General features: G+C 41.4%; 2 protein-coding genes across 2 annotated transcripts; one reads left to right on the forward strand and one right to left on the reverse strand.

Annotated features, from left to right (window-relative positions):
- The first annotated feature begins 10,202 nt into the window (after window positions 1-10,202).
- Window positions 10,203-15,121, forward strand: ufsp2 (ufm1-specific peptidase 2). The gene is made up of 12 exons (XM_080837750.1): window positions 10,203-10,288; window positions 10,518-10,593; window positions 10,723-10,906; window positions 11,011-11,068; window positions 11,183-11,340; window positions 11,463-11,655; window positions 11,986-12,132; window positions 12,475-12,639; window positions 12,969-13,093; window positions 13,218-13,294; window positions 13,388-13,512; window positions 14,990-15,121. Exons 1-12 carry the CDS (start codon window positions 10,286-10,288, stop codon window positions 15,074-15,076), a joined length of 1,398 nt encoding a protein of 465 aa, XP_080693876.1. The 5' UTR covers window positions 10,203-10,285; the 3' UTR covers window positions 15,077-15,121.
- A 571-nt stretch (window positions 15,122-15,692) lies between these two features.
- On the reverse strand, window positions 15,693-17,097 carry ankrd37 (ankyrin repeat domain 37). Its single transcript, XM_080837751.1, has 4 exons — window positions 16,956-17,097; window positions 16,293-16,445; window positions 16,039-16,130; window positions 15,693-15,937 (listed from the first exon to the last, which is right to left on the reverse strand). Exons 1-4 carry the CDS (start codon window positions 16,980-16,982, stop codon window positions 15,700-15,702), a joined length of 510 nt encoding a protein of 169 aa, XP_080693877.1. The 5' UTR covers window positions 16,983-17,097; the 3' UTR covers window positions 15,693-15,699.
- Window positions 17,098-17,448: the final 351 nt, after the last annotated feature.

Below are 17,448 nucleotides of genomic sequence, written 5' to 3' on the forward strand. Positions count from 1 at the left end.
TGCTATATACATTTATAGAGACCAAAAAGGGAAAGTTTCAGAAAAGTAAAAACAAGTTAACCATTGCACAGCATAATAAAGCAACAACCAAATACAAATCAGATTAAAACAGATAAATATATAGCTACTATACAGAGATTAATGTAATTTCATAGTGAATACAACTTATTTACAACATTAAAAATGTGTTTTTCACAAATACACTGTAAACTATAATGCCCTTTTCTTGGTATCTGTAACAGAGTAGTGGTAAAAGATCTTCCTTATTCAAAGAAGCCTTCAATTGAAGCCTGTAAAAATGTTAAAAAGGGGTCCTACTCTGCTATAAGTCAAATTATGCCATCAAGCTATGTCTATTATACATTCATAGAGAGGACTTTCACTTTCACTTAAAAAAGTTCCCTGCATAGGTGGCTCTCTAGTGAGGGTGTGTGTGCTGGTCACTGATTTGGCTGCTGTATTAACGGCGGTGCTTGGAGCTGTTGCTGTGTTGCCTATGGGTGCTGCAGGTGAGGTGCTTGCTGTTAGATTCCCTCCACGCGAATTCAAAAGGGTCAGCAGAAAATGAGGTAGGAACATCTGCAGCCGAGACCAAATGTCATGGCAACGCAGTCCATACACAATTGGACTCAGAGACTGGGCCACACAAAAAAACAAAAAGTTGACCACGTGTGCAGTATGGTTAGCTGGCACACGTACTATGATGATAATAGCTGGAAAAAGATGTAGGCTCAGCTGTAAGGCGTGGATGAGGATAGTGCGACGTCCCTTTTTGTTGGAGTGTGAGAAATGTCCTGCTCTGTGGCCCTCCACATAAATGAGCACGTAACTGACCACAATGAGAAGAATAAGGAGAACCAGTAATGTCATGGCGGTGATTCGTGGCACAAAGCCATCCAGTGGGCCGGAGCAAAGAGTGGCAGGCTCCGCCATATACTCCCATGATGATTGAAAGAAGGCCACAACGGTAAACAGCACTGGGTTAAGGAGTGCCAGGGTCCAGGCTATCAGCTGGACGTAAACGGTCACTCGTCGGACAAGCTGTGAGTAGCGTAATGGAAAGCGGATGGACAGGGAGATGTTCATGGACATGAGAGTGAGGGTGATCATGAGAGCGCGGGCAAGGAACACCTGCACACCAAAAATCAGCCAGCAAGCAAGACGAGCAATGGGTCCCTGGAGTACATGGAGGCCATGCAATGTTGCTCCTGCTGCATTAAAGCAAGTTACACAGACACAGTGCTGACACAAGAGGATGTAGTGGTTGCTCCGTTTGAGATCTCTGCTACCAAACACAATCACCAAAATTAAGCAGGTGGGTAGTCCAGTAACCAGGAAGGCTCCGGAATACGCATAGGCTTTCACCGTCTCTAGTGTCCTCGGTTCTTCCAGCAGGGTTGAACTGTTTGAAGACCCTGGACAAAAAGACTTAGTGTAATAGCTCCTCTAAAATGTACAATAGCATGTTAAGAAATGTCATTTCTAGAAATATTAGCATAGCAGCTTTTCAATTTGGGAATGAACACAATTTTGAAATTATAGCATTTGAATAGTGGGATATAATATGGGAATAACTATGGCAAATTTAATTTGGAACTGATATAGAATTACACGTTAATGAAATAACTGAGCATCAATGCAGGGCAGGTAGGCCTGTTGGCAGTTGGCCAATGGAAAACCTTTTTAATATATTTAATGAGGCATATTTAATACCTGTAGTTTGCCTACAGGAGTCACATGATGCAATAAGCTATATTAATGTACAATGTAGATGGTGGAAGAGAGGTTTTATAATGATGGTGAGGAGTTAAAATGTGCTAAGACCAGCTAGGGGATGTCTTCCAGTAGTCAACAGCACTGCTCCAAGGGTTAAAACAGGGAAGAGGAATCCACAAGAAACAGTTCACCATGCACAAGGCGCTTTACAGCATAGGGATATCTTTGGACCTGTACAGAGTGAAAGACCAGGGTTTGGCCTAGTTGACAGTGGAAAGCATAGGGTAAGGTTTATAATTGACTACATTGCTGGAGAGGAGGTGAAGGAGTTGCAAAATCATAATTAATTAATGATAATCCAATGAATCTTATATTTATTGGAATTTGTTGCTTTTTAGTTCAACCTAACCTGTCTGGTTATACAGACTGTTAAATGAGATGCCCTGAGAGAGTTGTGAGTGAGTGTTTTCAAAGTGTCTTGGTATTCCTTATACCCCCCATTCCCTCATGAATATAGGCCACTGATGAGGCAGATGAGGCTACATCCAAACGGAGCCTGGATTGTCTGAATCCGGAAACATTTTTGGATCTGGTACCTTATTTGTCCCTGAAAAAACCTAATGCAAAAACCTAATTTATTTTTCAATTGTCAATTAATGACAAGGCTGAGGGTAGCATAAAAAAAGGAAATAAAGACTATTTACCTATTCTAATTAAGCTCAGCAAACAAATCTAGACTATTCAACAAATGACTAATGTAAAAAAAAAATAATAAAAAAACACATGGCTGATTATGAAGATAGGCTTGTCTGAAGTGGAGGAGGAGTAGGTCTTTTTGGAGTTGGTCTCCAGATGCCTGAGAAGAACTTTCTGTGAAAGCTTCTCTGGGAGCTCAGATAATAATAAGAAAGACCCTTCTCAGAGATCAGACCTGCACTTTTAATTGCCTTTATGACGACCCAATTATTTCATTGAGATGTGGATAATTGGAACTGGTAAGTAAAATATAATAGCAGGAAGGCCATTAGGTTTTTTTATGAACCCGTAACTCCCACCTCCATTGTCACCATTATCATGCACCCAGCCACCATACATGATAACAAGCTACTCTGCCGACAGCATCCTCTTTGAGATCTCTGCATTCAGCCCATCAAATGTGTAATGCATAAGGACACTAATCACATCTCACAATCTGACCATAGTTTCCAGGGGATTATGGGTTGTCATGGGGAGATTTTAGAGAGACTTTGAGATTTGCTCACTGCTAGATCCCTTGATTAACAACTTTGAAACCAACAGTGTGATCTTCCCGTCTTAAAGTAATGCTTTTATGGTCTACATTCTGTCTGTTGATGTTTTTGTGAGTGTGTAACCATATCAAAGATTATAATCATAAGCGGTGCTGTTATACCAGAGAAAGATTCTTTGAATTCACCCTTCAAATGTAATCTGTGACCAGTTTCCATGGATATTATTTATTCATTTGAACTGTTAATGTGTGATGGTTAAAATTAGCCTACTATTAAAATATCTCTTGAAAAGCACCTTTTGAAAATACCTGCTTTTGAGCCTTTTGATTGCGTTTATATAGGGCCTACCAGACAAGAGCAGAATATTATCGAACTTTTTCTGTAGTGCTTAACCTGTGTGAAGTTGGCGAACAGCAGTGTTATTTTAATATTTTGATTAAGACGGGGGGCCAACTTCACACAGGTCTTAAACCTGCCACATAGCTCTCACATTGCACGTCATATTTAGCTTAAACGCCGTTGCTTAGCCTACGTTTTATGGCAATGAGAAATTGATTGTTTGGCAGTAGCCTGTATTGTTATTGAAAGAAGGTATTGATTTCTACTGAAAACAATCTGTTTCTAGTCAGTGACCAAGGCCAAAGACGCAATCAGGCACATCGCGAGCGAGAGTCGCCACTTGCGCTTCACGTGTGTGTCAGAGAAGGTTTATTCTGAAATTAAAGTGATTCGTCTTTAAGTCGATTAGCTTGAATGTCCTCTGAAGATCAAAAGGATATGAAGTCGCCGATATTGTCAAATTAGGATATATTTTAGCACTATTTAATTTGCTAAAGGCTTAATTACAACCGAAAAGTAAATCTACGTCACCTTCTGTTTCTTTCTGAATTAGGGTTTAGTAGTTTTTTGAGTGCGCACCCCGACGTTGGTAACTGTCAATTCAACAATTGTGAATTATATGACGCTGCATGGATAGGCCAATTATTTTATTTAAAAGTCCTCCTATCTTTTATTCCGTCTGTGTCTTTTCCACCACTGCCCGCTGCCTGTGCGATTTATTGTCATTGGAATAGGAATAGAACATAACCAAAAAAATAAAGGTTGCTCCGGATCACAGGGCTATAGGCTAGGTGCATGAAATACTCAGTGTGGGCTGTTTGTTTCCTGTTAAGCCAGGTGTATTTGAACCTGCCACTATTCTGAATGTAATTAGTGTCTACAAGTCCTTCTTTATCGTAACGCTGATTCACTAGGTGCAACACCTAACCAGGTCCGTGTAGACGCTAATTACATTCAGAATAGCGGCACGTTCAAATACACCTAATAATAATAATAATATCTTTATTTTGTATTGCGCTTTATCAGATACCCAAAGTCGCAGATTACAGAGTCATAGAGGAGGGGGGGGGGGGGGGTAGTACAGACAGGGGGGGACAGTACAAGCAGGAGACATTTACATTTACAGGCAAAGAAAAAAGGGGGGGGGGGGGGTATTACAGACAGGGGGGGGGGGCTAAACCTGGCTGGCTGGCTGGTACCTGGCTAAACAGGAAACAAACAGCCCACACTGAAGTGTCGTTTACATGGAGCCTAGTTTGTCAATCTGATACGGATAGCTAATACAGATAGCCCTATCATACATACGAACACTCTCTATCCGCACCTTGTTTCTGCAACGATCGCAGTCCGGGGTAGAAAGTGAGTAGATTTGAATCGGTACGGGGGCTGGTGTTCGTCTGCACGGTTTCACGCAACCTGATGACGTCACTGCCCCACGTGATCTTTTCCGCCATCTCCAACCAGTATATAAATAACTTGTTCTCCCTCAAAATCTCACTCATGGTGGGCCTTTAATTCACTAACATTAACCCAGTCTTCTGATTTTTGATTAGCCCCCTATCTTGATCTAATTCTTCTTATTCAGACGTAACATAACTTTCATGACCACAAATATAAATTGGCCAGCGATTTAATTTGCTTTTTTATTCATAAATGTATGTAAAATGCTCGGAGCAATGCATCATGGGAAATGGGATGACAGACATGTCATGTTACTGTTCCAAACTCTTTATTATCAATAGAAAAAAGAATTCATTTTCGCATATCCTTTAGTCTGACCACTGATTTTATTAACCATCATAATGTAATGTTGTTAATTGGAGCTTGAATGTCTTGTGTAATTTGTTTATCCGTTTGCTGCTTCCTTTACCTTGTGCTTTTGAGTCTCTTCTTCTAGGTTTTTCACGTTTTTTCAGTTGTGTAAATAAAGCGCTAAAGCGCCACCCACAGGCGTGAGGTATGTACTACAGTCGGTTCACCGCAATCTGCTGCCTCCGTGTTTACGCAAATCTCTCGTTGCCAGCCTCCGTATTTACGAAATTAAAAGATTCGATTGGTGTGAAAAGTAAATCCGATTCGGAGGCCCTAGACTTCGTGTGCATTGCACCTGAGTATTTCGTGCACCTAGCCTATACAGGCTACTGTTGTATGTATTTCAGACCACGTGGAGGAATGCGTGGAATCACGTGGAATCAAGCTTTCGTAATTCGAAGTGCGAGTGCAGCCTGCAGGAGCACGGTCATTGTACCTGGTAGTTTCATTAGAACAACCGATTAGCAACCGGTAGCATGGCTTCGTATTTGTTAAGCAGTTTCGGGCCAATTCAGGATTTCCCCCCAAACGTCAACAAAGCCACACGAGAGACATGACCAAAATGACGGTGAAATGTTAAACAGTTTCAGTCACGCATAATATAGCCTACAATTCATGTAGGCTAATAGATTAGTAATTAAACGAGATTATGCCTAAATGTGATGTTTGACTCAAGGCTACCCAATGTCATCCATGTACACCGATTATAGTGAGAGGTGTGTCGTTTAAATGGTAGAAAAGAATGAGATCTAGTGTTATGGCACATAGGCAAAAGTCTTTTGAAGCCATTTAAGTAAATAATCTGTAGGTTATCGATTTCTGCATTATTATAGCAATCAACGTATGCATTCGGGCGTTTAGGGAGATATGACGAGGCGTTTTCATAAGTAAGGCGTCAATTAAAAATCCAATTCAGGATATTATTTATGTAGTGATACAATATTCAAAGTAGCATTCCATTTCAGATTTCTAACTTCAAACATTGCCTATAACATATGTCAACATGTCAGAAAAATTAACTTGCAGTTAATCAAACAATTGAGGCTCCTTTTACGGTGTAACTAAGATGTGTCATTTTAGCAGATATAAGCAAAAATCCTTACATTTCAAAATAGTTGGAGTTTAGCCTGGCTAGCGGGTATGACGTTTATCTGTCCATAACATGATAATTTATCATCAAAATTAATTTGAGGATGTTACCAATACTAGTTGCAAAAATGGCAAACTATAGGCTACCTAAAAGTGGCATACTGTTACTTTAAGATGTATTCATCTCACCTATTTGGATGTTGTCATAACTGTACCTGAAGTTTGACATTTTTCATCTAATCCACTGAACCAGTTGAAGGAGAATTTAGCCTGGTTACTCTCTGACTCATCCAGGAATTAATCCACACAGGAAAATCCAGACAATAAACTCACTTCATACTTTGGCTGCTTCTTATCCAATTGCTTTTTACGGCTGACCACACAGCTGCTGTTACAGCCTCTGTGCTTTTTCTGCCTAATTATTCAGATGTGGTGGAAACACGTGTGCATGTTAAAGATGAGCATCCAGTATTCTAACATCTTTGTCTTGCCTGTTCCCAATTATATTGCTATGGCAACCTCAATTTTTTTCAAGGTAGGCAAAGGTTTTTTTATTTGCGTTAGCAGCCAGTAAAACGTCCCAGTGGTTTTATAAGTAAACTTAGGTGCACATGTTAACAAAGAACAGACGCATATAGATAGCTTGGGTAGTTTGTAGTTTGTCATTGACAACACGGGCTACCTTAAATCAATACCACGGTAACATTAGCATAGATAGCTAATGTTAAGTTAACTGTATTGCTAGCTTTCGATAGTTGACTTTAGACTTGGCTACTTACTGACAAGCTTGTTTGGTCGAAAACATGAATGTGGACGTTATAGGGTTAACTGGAAATGTTGTCTGTTATATGGCATTATATTAAGGTGACCATATTTCTGAGACAAAATCCGGGGACATTTTCAGTTCAGACAAGTAAAAACCTCTAAAACAGTGTAATGTTTTTATCTTTGTAAACGGGGACGTCTGGTCAGACAGTAACATTTTACATTTTATGTGTAATGTTATTACAACTACCTTAGTTACTTAAGATTTTAGATGTTCACTGACCTATGCATAGTTCTAAGAAAATGTTATCTTTAGTTATCATATCGATAGCTATTTCAAATCTCTTTCAGCTCTAGCTCCTATTAGCGGCCAGCCAGCTAAAAAATATCGCGACAGTGCCCTTAAAAACGTGCTTACCTTTTGACATCTGAATCAGCCAGTTACCTACCTAGTGATAACTAAGTTTACTTATTGCTTTCATTAAGGTCTACTTAGTAATCACTAGCAAGCTACTTGAAAAGAAGTAAACGCTATTTACAACAACATTATGCTAAACTTGTGTTAAACATTTTTATTCAGTTAATTAATGTATTCTACACTAAACAATATAGAGCTTATTTTTTTCCTGTAAGTAGGCTAATAAATCTAACATTTCTTTACAGGATGAAAAGAACCGTTGGACTGAATAACACGGCAGTAGTCGATTTTTCAACAACAGTATAAAAAAAACAGCCATCCTAAGTTGCAATATGGACCAGAGCTCTCAGAGAGACATTTCACAGAAACAGACCCTGTCACCCAGTAAAACATCTACACATGGGTCTTCTGGAGCATATCTCTGTGCCAGAGAAAACAGTGCAGGGGATAGTGTTAAGTCAACTAATACTAGTTTCCAGAGGGTAGAGGAGCTGGAAAAGTTAATAAGCAGATTGAACAATGCCATGCTGACACTTGAAGAAGAAAACTTGAAATTGCATAAGAGGTTAATGGGCAAACCTGAAATGAGTGCCCAGGCAAATAACGGGGGATTTTCCTTAGAGAAAACAGACAGAGATAGTTCACATACAAGTCTGTTGCAAGAAGACAAATACACTCAATTGAAAATAGATAATAACAGCATGAAAAAGAAGCTTAAAGAAGCAGAGAAGAGCTGCAAACAGTGTGGTCATGACCTTCAGAAGCTGCTGCAGATGTACGAGGATCTCAAAGCCCAGAGTCAAATCCTTGAGCAAGACAACAAGCAGCTGGTGAATGACAAAAATGCTCTTGAAGAGAAACTGGATGTGGGTAAGGAGCCAAAGGATGTGTCTGAGACTGTGGCCCGCCTGAAGGAGGAAAACCGGCTGCTGAAAGAGGAGTTGGGGCAGAGCACCGAGAGGAGTGCCCAGGTAGAGGAGAGTGCCAGGAGGTTAAGAGAGGAGCAGGCCATCTTGGAGGACTGCCTGCAGACGGTGCAGCAGGAGAAGGACCTGCTCCAGATGGAGATCAGAGCACTGCACCAGGACTACATAAGCCTCAGTGATAGTATCAGTCTCCAGCTCAGAGACCGAGTCCCTGGAGAGAACAGAGCCCCAAAACCGTGCAGATCTGGTAGTCCTACACCTAATCACACCCCTGCTTTCACACAGGGTAAAAGCAATAGCACTGAACTAAAAGAAAACACCCTTGGAGCTGGCATATCTACTGGGTCTGTATTAGAAAAGGCCCCTGCCATTAGACGAAGCAGCAGTAGTGATAACATTACCCTCCAGCTTAAAGACAGGGTGTCTGGAGCACGTAGGTCTACTGGCTCTACACCTGACAAGGCCCCTGCTGACTGCAAGAGACTCAGCAAGGAGGAAAGTAAACCATTCACCAAGGGAAACCCAACTAAAACTGTCAAATATGGCCATATAGGTGGGATATGTTTGCAAATCTAGACCAAAGTAGAGTGGCAAAACATCAGCCATAACATATTTTTTTTAGTAGCTGGAAAGAATTTGTCTCCATCACAATTTTTATACAATTGTAAAAAATACAAAGTTTAGGTATTTTATTATTTCATTAACAGTGCTAGGCTACAGCAGGGGTTTTCAACCCCTGGTGGTCCACGACGGCATTGCAGGGGGTCCGCGACAAGTTAATCAGTTCACCATTGAATTAGTATTTTTGTAAATTCGCTTTGATATTTCAACACATTTCCAGATAACTCTTCAATATCGTGAAAAATATTGAAGAAATAACACTGGCAAGTGCTACAGGCAGAATATGTATACGGGGGGAGGGGGTGTGGTGACGGCGGTTAGTGATCTACCCTGATAACTGCACATATGTGTTATAGGCAGAATATCTATGCAGGGGGAGCGAGGGGGCTTGACGGTGGCTAGCGTATACCCTAATATTTCAGGGGGAAGGGAAAACTCCTAAACTCCTGTGAATGAGGAGTCTCAATCAGCAAATTAAAATGAGCACTCAGGATCGCCCACTCTATGACCTAGAGAAGTCTCAAATAGTCGACTGTACGTCAGCATCTGTTCATGGTTCAGGATTTTTAAGTAGATGGTGTGTTGAGATACATACAACAATCCATACAATATTTTTTTTTATAAAAATGGTAATATTCTCAATATTAACACCAACATTGATCACAGTACAGTCATATAACTATTTTTGACAGCTCAAAAAAACACATTTATGTTTGCAAAAAAATGACTCAGCTCTCTGTTATTTGTTGAGTATGTGATGATGTGTGCTTTCTCCCACAGATAAAGAGACCATAGAGAGGATAAGGATCCGGTTTGAGGAAGACGAGCTGAAGAGAGGACAGAGACTCCTCAACCAATAGTAGCTGTAACATTGTGCCAGAGAGGCCTGTTTCTTCTCCTCTTGTTTATATTTTGTCAGGTGTCAAGCCTTCTCCCCCTGACACCTATCTGTAAGATATAGGAATTTAGAGGAGTTATAAGAGAAGACATTTTATTCATTAGTGTCATTCAGAATTATTTTTCATCAGTTCAATACCTTTTTTTTTAGAAGATTAGTACATTTTACACCACAATTAAAAATGCTCTCTTTGTAATTTTCTAAGCAAGAAAGCCTTCTATTAGTCATAGTATTATAACAGGAAATAAACCGAAAAGTATGAACAAGATGGTTTGCTTCTTTATTTGAACGGCTTTTCTCTTCACCGGCTACACTTGAGGAAACGTGGGCGGAGACTTGAAGGTAAAGCCACGTTGATATCCGGTTGTCAAATATGGCGGCCTCCTGATGTTTACAGTCTGAGCCGGTGTCTGAAATGATCAACATTGAAGAACGATAGTGGCGCTTAATAATGGTACCGAGTATCTGAACATACTATCATGATGCGTATATTGCATTGGATTACAAGAGCCGGATTTAAAATAAAAAGCATAAATACGATTGGATGCTAGCCAGCATGGTACACTGTTTTCAGTAATGGTAGCTCACAAACCTAGCTTGCATTAGCTTGCATCTCTTAAATGACAGGTTACATTGACAAACCCAAATAATCTGTATGTGCAACGCTGCTTTTTCCCCCCCAGGCTCCGTCCGACAGCAATGTCATCTTCCGTGTACGCGGATCATTGGAGTTTTCGTGTTGGTTGGAGAGTTCGAACGGTACCTTCCCTTTCTCTGACCAGTTGTTTTCTTACCCCTAGATGTTAGGAATACTCTTAAGAAGTCATACTTTGAATAATGTTGACTACACGTGAATTGATCATTATTATTCCCATTTATTCCCTTCAGTCTTACAATCACAGAGATCGATTTCAAAGTCGTTCAATGACTTGCGTTCCAAAGTGAGAGAGGAGTCATTAGTTTTCAATATATGCAACAGTCCAGTATTCCTTTGGCCGAATCAAGACTGCCAGGCCACTGTAGGAAATGTTTCAGCGAGCACACCATGTGGAGACCTTCAGAAACATATAGAGTGAGTAACACAGTCACTATGTTCAATAGGTTTTACATATTAAAATCCAGTTGACAGACCATGTGTTTTCTACCTTTCGCCTTCCTAATATGCTTTCAATATAGAGTGGAGGACTGGAATGGAGGGGGCAAGAAGAAAAGAAAAGACAAGAAAAATGTGTTGGTGAGATCTTACAGACAACATGTAATGAATGTTAAGTGGATGTATTTAAGGAGAGAAAGCTTTATGCGTTGCTTTTATATCCTCTCATATCCCTTCATCTCTGACAACCCATAGACAGTCATTAGTTTAACCTTGATGACTGAGGTGACGGTACCGGCTGAGGAGAACCTCCCTGCTCCTTACCTGTCCACAGAGAAGAAGCGGCACGCTTTGAATATGGTCCTCCCTGTGGACTGTGTGATTTCCACTGCTGCTGATGAGAGCATTGGAATGTGAGTCTTCTTCATCCTCATGTACTCTAGCCCGTCAGAATTTGCTTTTTGCTTTCTGTCTGTCTTTACTTATCATGTGTAGTATTTCCTGACGGGTATGAAATATGTCCTTGCCCCTGCAGTGTTTGTGAACGTCTCATTGGGGCACTGTGTTGTCAGTTGTCTGACATGGAGAAAGTCGTCTTACAGCACATGAAGGGGACAGCCATGCCTGTTCCTCAACTCTTCCACTTCATGTTACCCGAACCTAACGGACTGGTCAGCGTGGTCTATCCTGCTAATATTTCCGACAGCCAACTGGAGTCATATAGAAAGGCAACATATATATTTTTCTTTCAGTCCTAGAAGTCTTTATTTATGAAGTATGCAGTATATATGCACATGATATTACTTAACAGACATAGAGGAAAAAAAAGAGGAACATGTTAAAGCATGTTTCAAAAATTGCATTGCATTCTTGCTGTAACTTTGAAAAAAAGAATGTCTATGATATGTAAGCAAGGTACATAATGTGATGGATTTAGGTGGATATTCATATACATCAGCAGTTTACTGTCGCCATCTAGTGGTAAAATAACATATAAGCTGCACAAAATGTGTGCAACAGAGAGATATTTGTCTCAAAATGTCTTTATTTGTGTTTAGGAGCTACACAAGAAGTACGAGCTGGCTGAAGATAGACCATACTTCAGACGTGCAAATGCCTTTCAGTTTCCAGACCAGCCTTACAAAGATGGCTACCTCCGCAATCCTCATGAATACCTTAACCACCCAAACTTGGAGGGAGCTAATGTAAGTACATTTCATTAGACATCAAGATAATTAGAGAGTCCATTGTAAATATACTCGTGTGTTTCATATAATTACATGTCTGTGTTTAATATGAGTAGACTGTAGTAGCTGGCCTAAGTGAGAATGTTGCAATAGATGTGGCATAGCAGTTTGTTTTTATCCCTATCTTTCAAGCCACACATTTTGTTTCTGTCTTGCACATCCAAATTCAAGAGTTCTTTATTTGTACGGTAAAAATATCAGAGGAATACATGCACATACATACATACATACATGCATACATGTGTGTATAAAGATATGACAAAAGAAAAACAACCCACATATCTCTCTCTCCTCCTTCAGCTGTATTTGGTGCAGGGTGTGTATAGCTACCACCACTACATGCAGGACCGCATTAATGATAATGGTTGGGGTTGCGCCTACCGCTCGCTGCAGACCATCTGCTCTTGGTTCCAGCAACAGGGGTTCGTGGAACGGGCGGTGCCCACCCACAAGGAGATCCAGCAGGTATGTGCACTTGGGTCGATAGGCACACAGGAACAAAGATGCCCCCCCCCCCCCCCCCCCCCCCCCACACACACACACACACACACCCGGAAAGGCACAGCAAATCCAGCAGGTACATCGGGTGAAGAGACTAGATTACACCTGCACATTCACCTTGGTCTGCTTGTGTTGACTGGGTTACTGAATAGAATTGAGAAGGGAAATATGTCAGTTACCTTCCCGATGTTGCCTTGACCTTTTTGTGTCATTGAATAGCACTGAAATCACTCAAAGTATTTCCTCATTAACATGTGTGATGTATGTTAAGCAAGAGTCACTCTGTCTCGTAGGCCCTTGTTGATGCGGGAGACAAGCCTGCTGCCTTTGTGGGCTCGTGTCAGTGGATTGGCTCAATTGAGGTGCAAGTTGTGCTGGATCAGCTGCTGAACGTCACATCTAAAATCATGTTTGTCAGGTAAATATAGTTTTGTTGCATTTGAGTGTAGAAATGCTGTTTGACATTAGTGTCTTTCACAGTAATTTCTGAAGTTTATGAGGTTGGTGAAATTCCTTTACTCAGTTTGTTTTTGTCTTTTAAGCCAAGGCTCTGAACTAGCTACAAAAGGACGAGAGCTAGCAAACCATTTTGAGACTGAAGGAACCCCAGTCATGATTGGTGAGTGACCCAATCAACACCCCTGTGCTCTTGTTAACGTGTGTGAGAACCTATCCACATCATTGGCATGTTGCTGTTGTCACTCCACAACAGGAGGTGGAGTACTAGCACACACCATCCTTGGGGTGGCGTGGAGTGAGAGCTCAGGGCAGATCCGATACCTCATCCTGGACCCACACTACACTGGGGGGGAGGATCTCCAGACCATCACTGAAAAGGTACAAGTCAAATTGAACCAAACCAGGCTGAATAGCTGATAACTGAGTAAAATGACCCTGGGGTGAAATTAAGTGGTAGCCATGATAAGAGCTGTTCGTATTCTCTACATGCTGAAATAACGAAGCTTCAATGCTTCCTCTCATATCTCCTGTAGCATAGGGCAGGGGTTTTGAATAGGTGAGGCGGGCCTCCCCTGGGGGTCGCCAAAGAGTCGCAGGGGAGGCGCGAAACAAGCGAAGAAATATATAACGGTTTCCGTTTCTGCAGTTAACTCATTGTTCGTGCTTGCGTGTGTGAACAAGTTGGCCCAATGAAAAATGCATCGCTTTCTGATACAACAACCGAAGTCAGCAGAAAGGGAGGAGCCCACAAAAAAACGTAGGAAATATGATCCCGATTACTTAAAAATAGGGTTTACATGGTCGGGTTCCGAGAGCGCACCTCTGCCACAATGTGTGGTGTGCAAAGAGGTTTTGGCTAACGATAGTATGCGGCCATGCAAACTGCGCCGTCATATGGAAACAAAGCACACGACTTTAGTTAACAAGCCACTGGAGTTTTTTGAGAGGAAACGTGATGAATTGCGGTCACAATTATTATTATTATTATTTCATTTGACGTCTCGTGTTGACGCAAGTTCAGTTTGACACTGGCGTCTGTTAAGTTGTCTGCTGTTGAAAACGGTCGTTTATGAATTTGCAATGACAGTTCAATTTTAAAAGTAGGCATAGGCCCTCTGTTCGTGATGTTTCAATAAAAGTAGCCTCTGGCATGGAAATATTGGATGGACATTTTATGAATAGGCCCTTTTTTGTGAATGTACTTTGTTAAAAGAAATACAATAAAAAAAAAAACATGTAGGCCTATTGGGCTATCAGTTGTTTTTGAAACATCATTCCAGGAACACAAAATACCTGTGTGGGGTAGGTTTGGGCTTGGTCCTCCTTACCTTTTCCAAGGGGAGGCTCACATTCAATGAAATTGAAAACCCCTGGCATAGGGTACAGATAATGAGGGTAGATAACGCCGTCCCACAATACCTTGCAACAGCAACAACAAACGGTCAACATGACCCACGCCAATATGATGTCAGTCAAATGTGGGACTGGTGGTGACAAGTTGAAAAGGGAAAGCAGAGAGATGTATTTTAAAATCTCTGACAAGTGTTATTTTGCTTAGCAGGTCCTGCATTACTGCTTATTTTGGCAGACAGAGTATTTATGTCTTGACAAAATGAGAAACTCGGTATGTGTGAGATCGGAAGGTCAGTGATTACGGTGACTGTCAGTCCATGAGTCAGTCTCTGCTCACATCTTCTAGAAACTAACCCCAGCTAAAAGAAAGCTGAATTGATATGAATAATGGCAAGAGAACGAGATTGAGGGACATAATTATGTGCCAGACTGCATAGCTCCTAAATCTACTGCATCAGTGAATGCATACACCATATATTTACCAAGTGCTTGTTTTTTACAGGGCTGGTGTGGATGGAAAGGGCCTGATTTCTGGGACCAGCAGGCATACTACAACCTTTGCCTTCCACAAAGACCAAAGATGATATGAGTGTTAGTGTGAGTGTGTGAGAGAGCTACAGATAAAGATGGCGACATAGAGTAGGCCTGATGCCAAGAGTGTGTGTGTTCACGGTTGATTACTATATGAATCAACAATAAAAGAAAATGCAAAAGGATGGCATATCATGAGACTGACCATTTTTTAAAAATGTGTCCTATTTTATTTTACAATACTGTACAGATATTTCCAGGCTGCTTGATTCAAATCAGGCCTGAAGCCTTGTCGCAGGTGTAACCTAACTGCCCTACTGTCAGCATAGGCTACTCCAAAATGTCAGTATGCAGAAATACAATAAAAAAGATCATCCTTGTTCTCAAAGGAGTTGTTCCATTGCCATTAAACTTCCACTTCCACGTTATTCCTCACCTTGCCTCACCCGGTCACCTTCTTTATCCATTTCCACACAGACCCATCTCACAGAACGAAGAACCAGACACAGTATCCGTCCTCTCCTCTGGAAACAAGTCTGCTTATTCTGTAGTACTGTTTTCCTGAACACTGGTTTGGACTGGGTTGGTAGAAAGTGCTTTAGTAGTCTTTTCTCTTCTGCGGGGCGGACCTAGCGATGGTTGACACTTCCTCATTTTCCTATTTTTCAGTTGCAATACGTATCACCAGTCACGAGACTTCTTCCCATCTTGTGCGTCTGGACTGACATGAGCCCTTTTCTGTCCGGAGGCCGTGCAGCTGAGAGTATCGGGCCGTGTTCTACACGCTCTCTCCTCGGGCACACCTATGCAACCTTTGTGCTGTCGCGTTAGACGCAGCGTGCTCAAGAAGCGACCGCACTCTGTGAAACCGTAATGCCACGCCAAGTCCTCCGCAGTTTTGCCATCGTTATTACAAATCCTGGAGGAAAAGTAAAATGTATGTGAAGGTTAATATTTAATGAGAAAAAACACTCGGTGATTCTCTGAGTCTTACTGATGAAGCGCTTTGGCCAGACCTACTCAAGTTGCGATGCGTTGGCCACAAGAGCGCTGAGACATTCTAGGCTCCCCGCCCGGGCGGCTTTGTGTACAGGCGTCTCTCCAGAAATATCCTTTAACGACCCAGGACAAATAAACAAACATGCAATTCATTATTTTAATAATGTGATGAGGCTAACCAGGGCCCAAATTTACGTTTAGATATTTGTAAAACTTTAAGATTGATAACAGTTCTGCAAATAACTACGCTATAAATAATTCTAGAATAGCCTTACCTGTTGGTTAGCGTCTGCTCCTGTCTGTAAAAACCAGAGAAGGCAAAAGGCCTCCCCGCCGCAAGCAGCTAGATGCGCGGGAGTCTGTCCCCAGTTGTCTCCACAGGAATTCACTGCGTACCCGGCTTCAAATAAGTTGTCAGCGCAGTCCATCTGCAGACACGGGTACACAGACGACACAAGTCAGTGATAAATTAATTCCGTTTGGTTCATATCCCTCTGATGCAATTCTACGCTAATACAGAACTAGCCTAGGAGCTGCAAAACAGACCTACACGCCCACATAAGTATAACAATATTGTATTTTGCGGGAGTAACCATGCGCCACTGTATAGTCATTCACTCCCTGGACTTCATGTCCATAGCCTCGTTAATGCAAACACTAGTCATTTTCCTCCCAATACGATTTTTTAAATAGAATTCTTGGTCAACAGGCGCAATGGAAATGAAAAAGAAGCTTACACAATATTTGACCGTAACATATAGGCTACTGTAGGGAAGGGAAGCATTTGGAAAGATTTCCCATAAATGTACCCTAATTGTTTTATTATCTTCCATCATTCATACCGTTCAGGCTCTGGGCTCTGTTAAGCGCCGAGAGGCAATTGTATTGTTATGGCGCTATACAAATAAAATTGAATTGAATTTAATTTAATTGAATACCTGCGAGTCGGAATCCAGCAGCAGCATGTTGCAATCGAATCACTTTCACACAAACAAGGTTGAAAGGGTAGGCCTATTAACGTGTTGTGAAGCTTATTCCTATAGATGGGTCACGTAGAGAGATCTCCTCACTCTCGTCGCTAAGGTCTGCTAGAAACAGATGCACATGTAGCCTAGATGTCGAGTTTAAACCACGTGACCGGTCCTATTAGCCCAATAGACTGAGCGCAACACGTAACCGGGGCCACGGCTTCCAGTGGAGAGCAGAGCTGTGCAGAAGCTCACGTACGCACTGGCTGAGGAGGCAGGGCAATAATGTCAGGGCAATCTCCAGTGGGAGGAGGGAGTTTCAATGCTTTACCTTTTGTGCACCTTATCTGGGTGTTGATCAGAATTTTTTTAAAAAGGGGCTTTATTTACACTTACACTACAAAATACATTACAGTCTGTGGACCATTCTTCATGTCTTTAGTTGTACTTACTATTGGCGTTG

Source organism: Sprattus sprattus (assembly GCF_963457725.1).
Source record: "Sprattus sprattus genome assembly, chromosome: 4".
Classification (NCBI taxonomy): domain Eukaryota; kingdom Metazoa; phylum Chordata; class Actinopteri; order Clupeiformes; family Clupeidae; genus Sprattus; species Sprattus sprattus.

What these genes read in the sequence shown, in the direction of transcription:
- ufsp2 (XM_080837750.1), top strand. An exon ending in TTGGTTGGAGAGTTCGAACG is followed by an intron (nt 10,594 to 10,722) that starts GTACCTTCCCTT and finishes TATTCCCTTCAG; the next exon opens with TCTTACAATCACAGAGATCG. An exon ending in AGGAACCCCAGTCATGATTG is followed by an intron (nt 13,295 to 13,387) that starts GTGAGTGACCCA and finishes ACTCCACAACAG; the next exon opens with GAGGTGGAGTACTAGCACAC.
- ankrd37 (XM_080837751.1), bottom strand. Translation starts at nt 16,982, where the DNA reads ATGCTGCTGCTGGATTCCGACTCGCAG. An exon ending in TGCTGGATTCCGACTCGCAG is followed by an intron (nt 16,446 to 16,955) that starts GTATTCAATTAA and finishes CCGTGTCTGCAG; the next exon opens with ATGGACTGCGCTGACAACTT. An exon ending in GAGCAGACGCTAACCAACAG is followed by an intron (nt 16,131 to 16,292) that starts GTAAGGCTATTC and finishes GGGTCGTTAAAG; the next exon opens with GATATTTCTGGAGAGACGCC.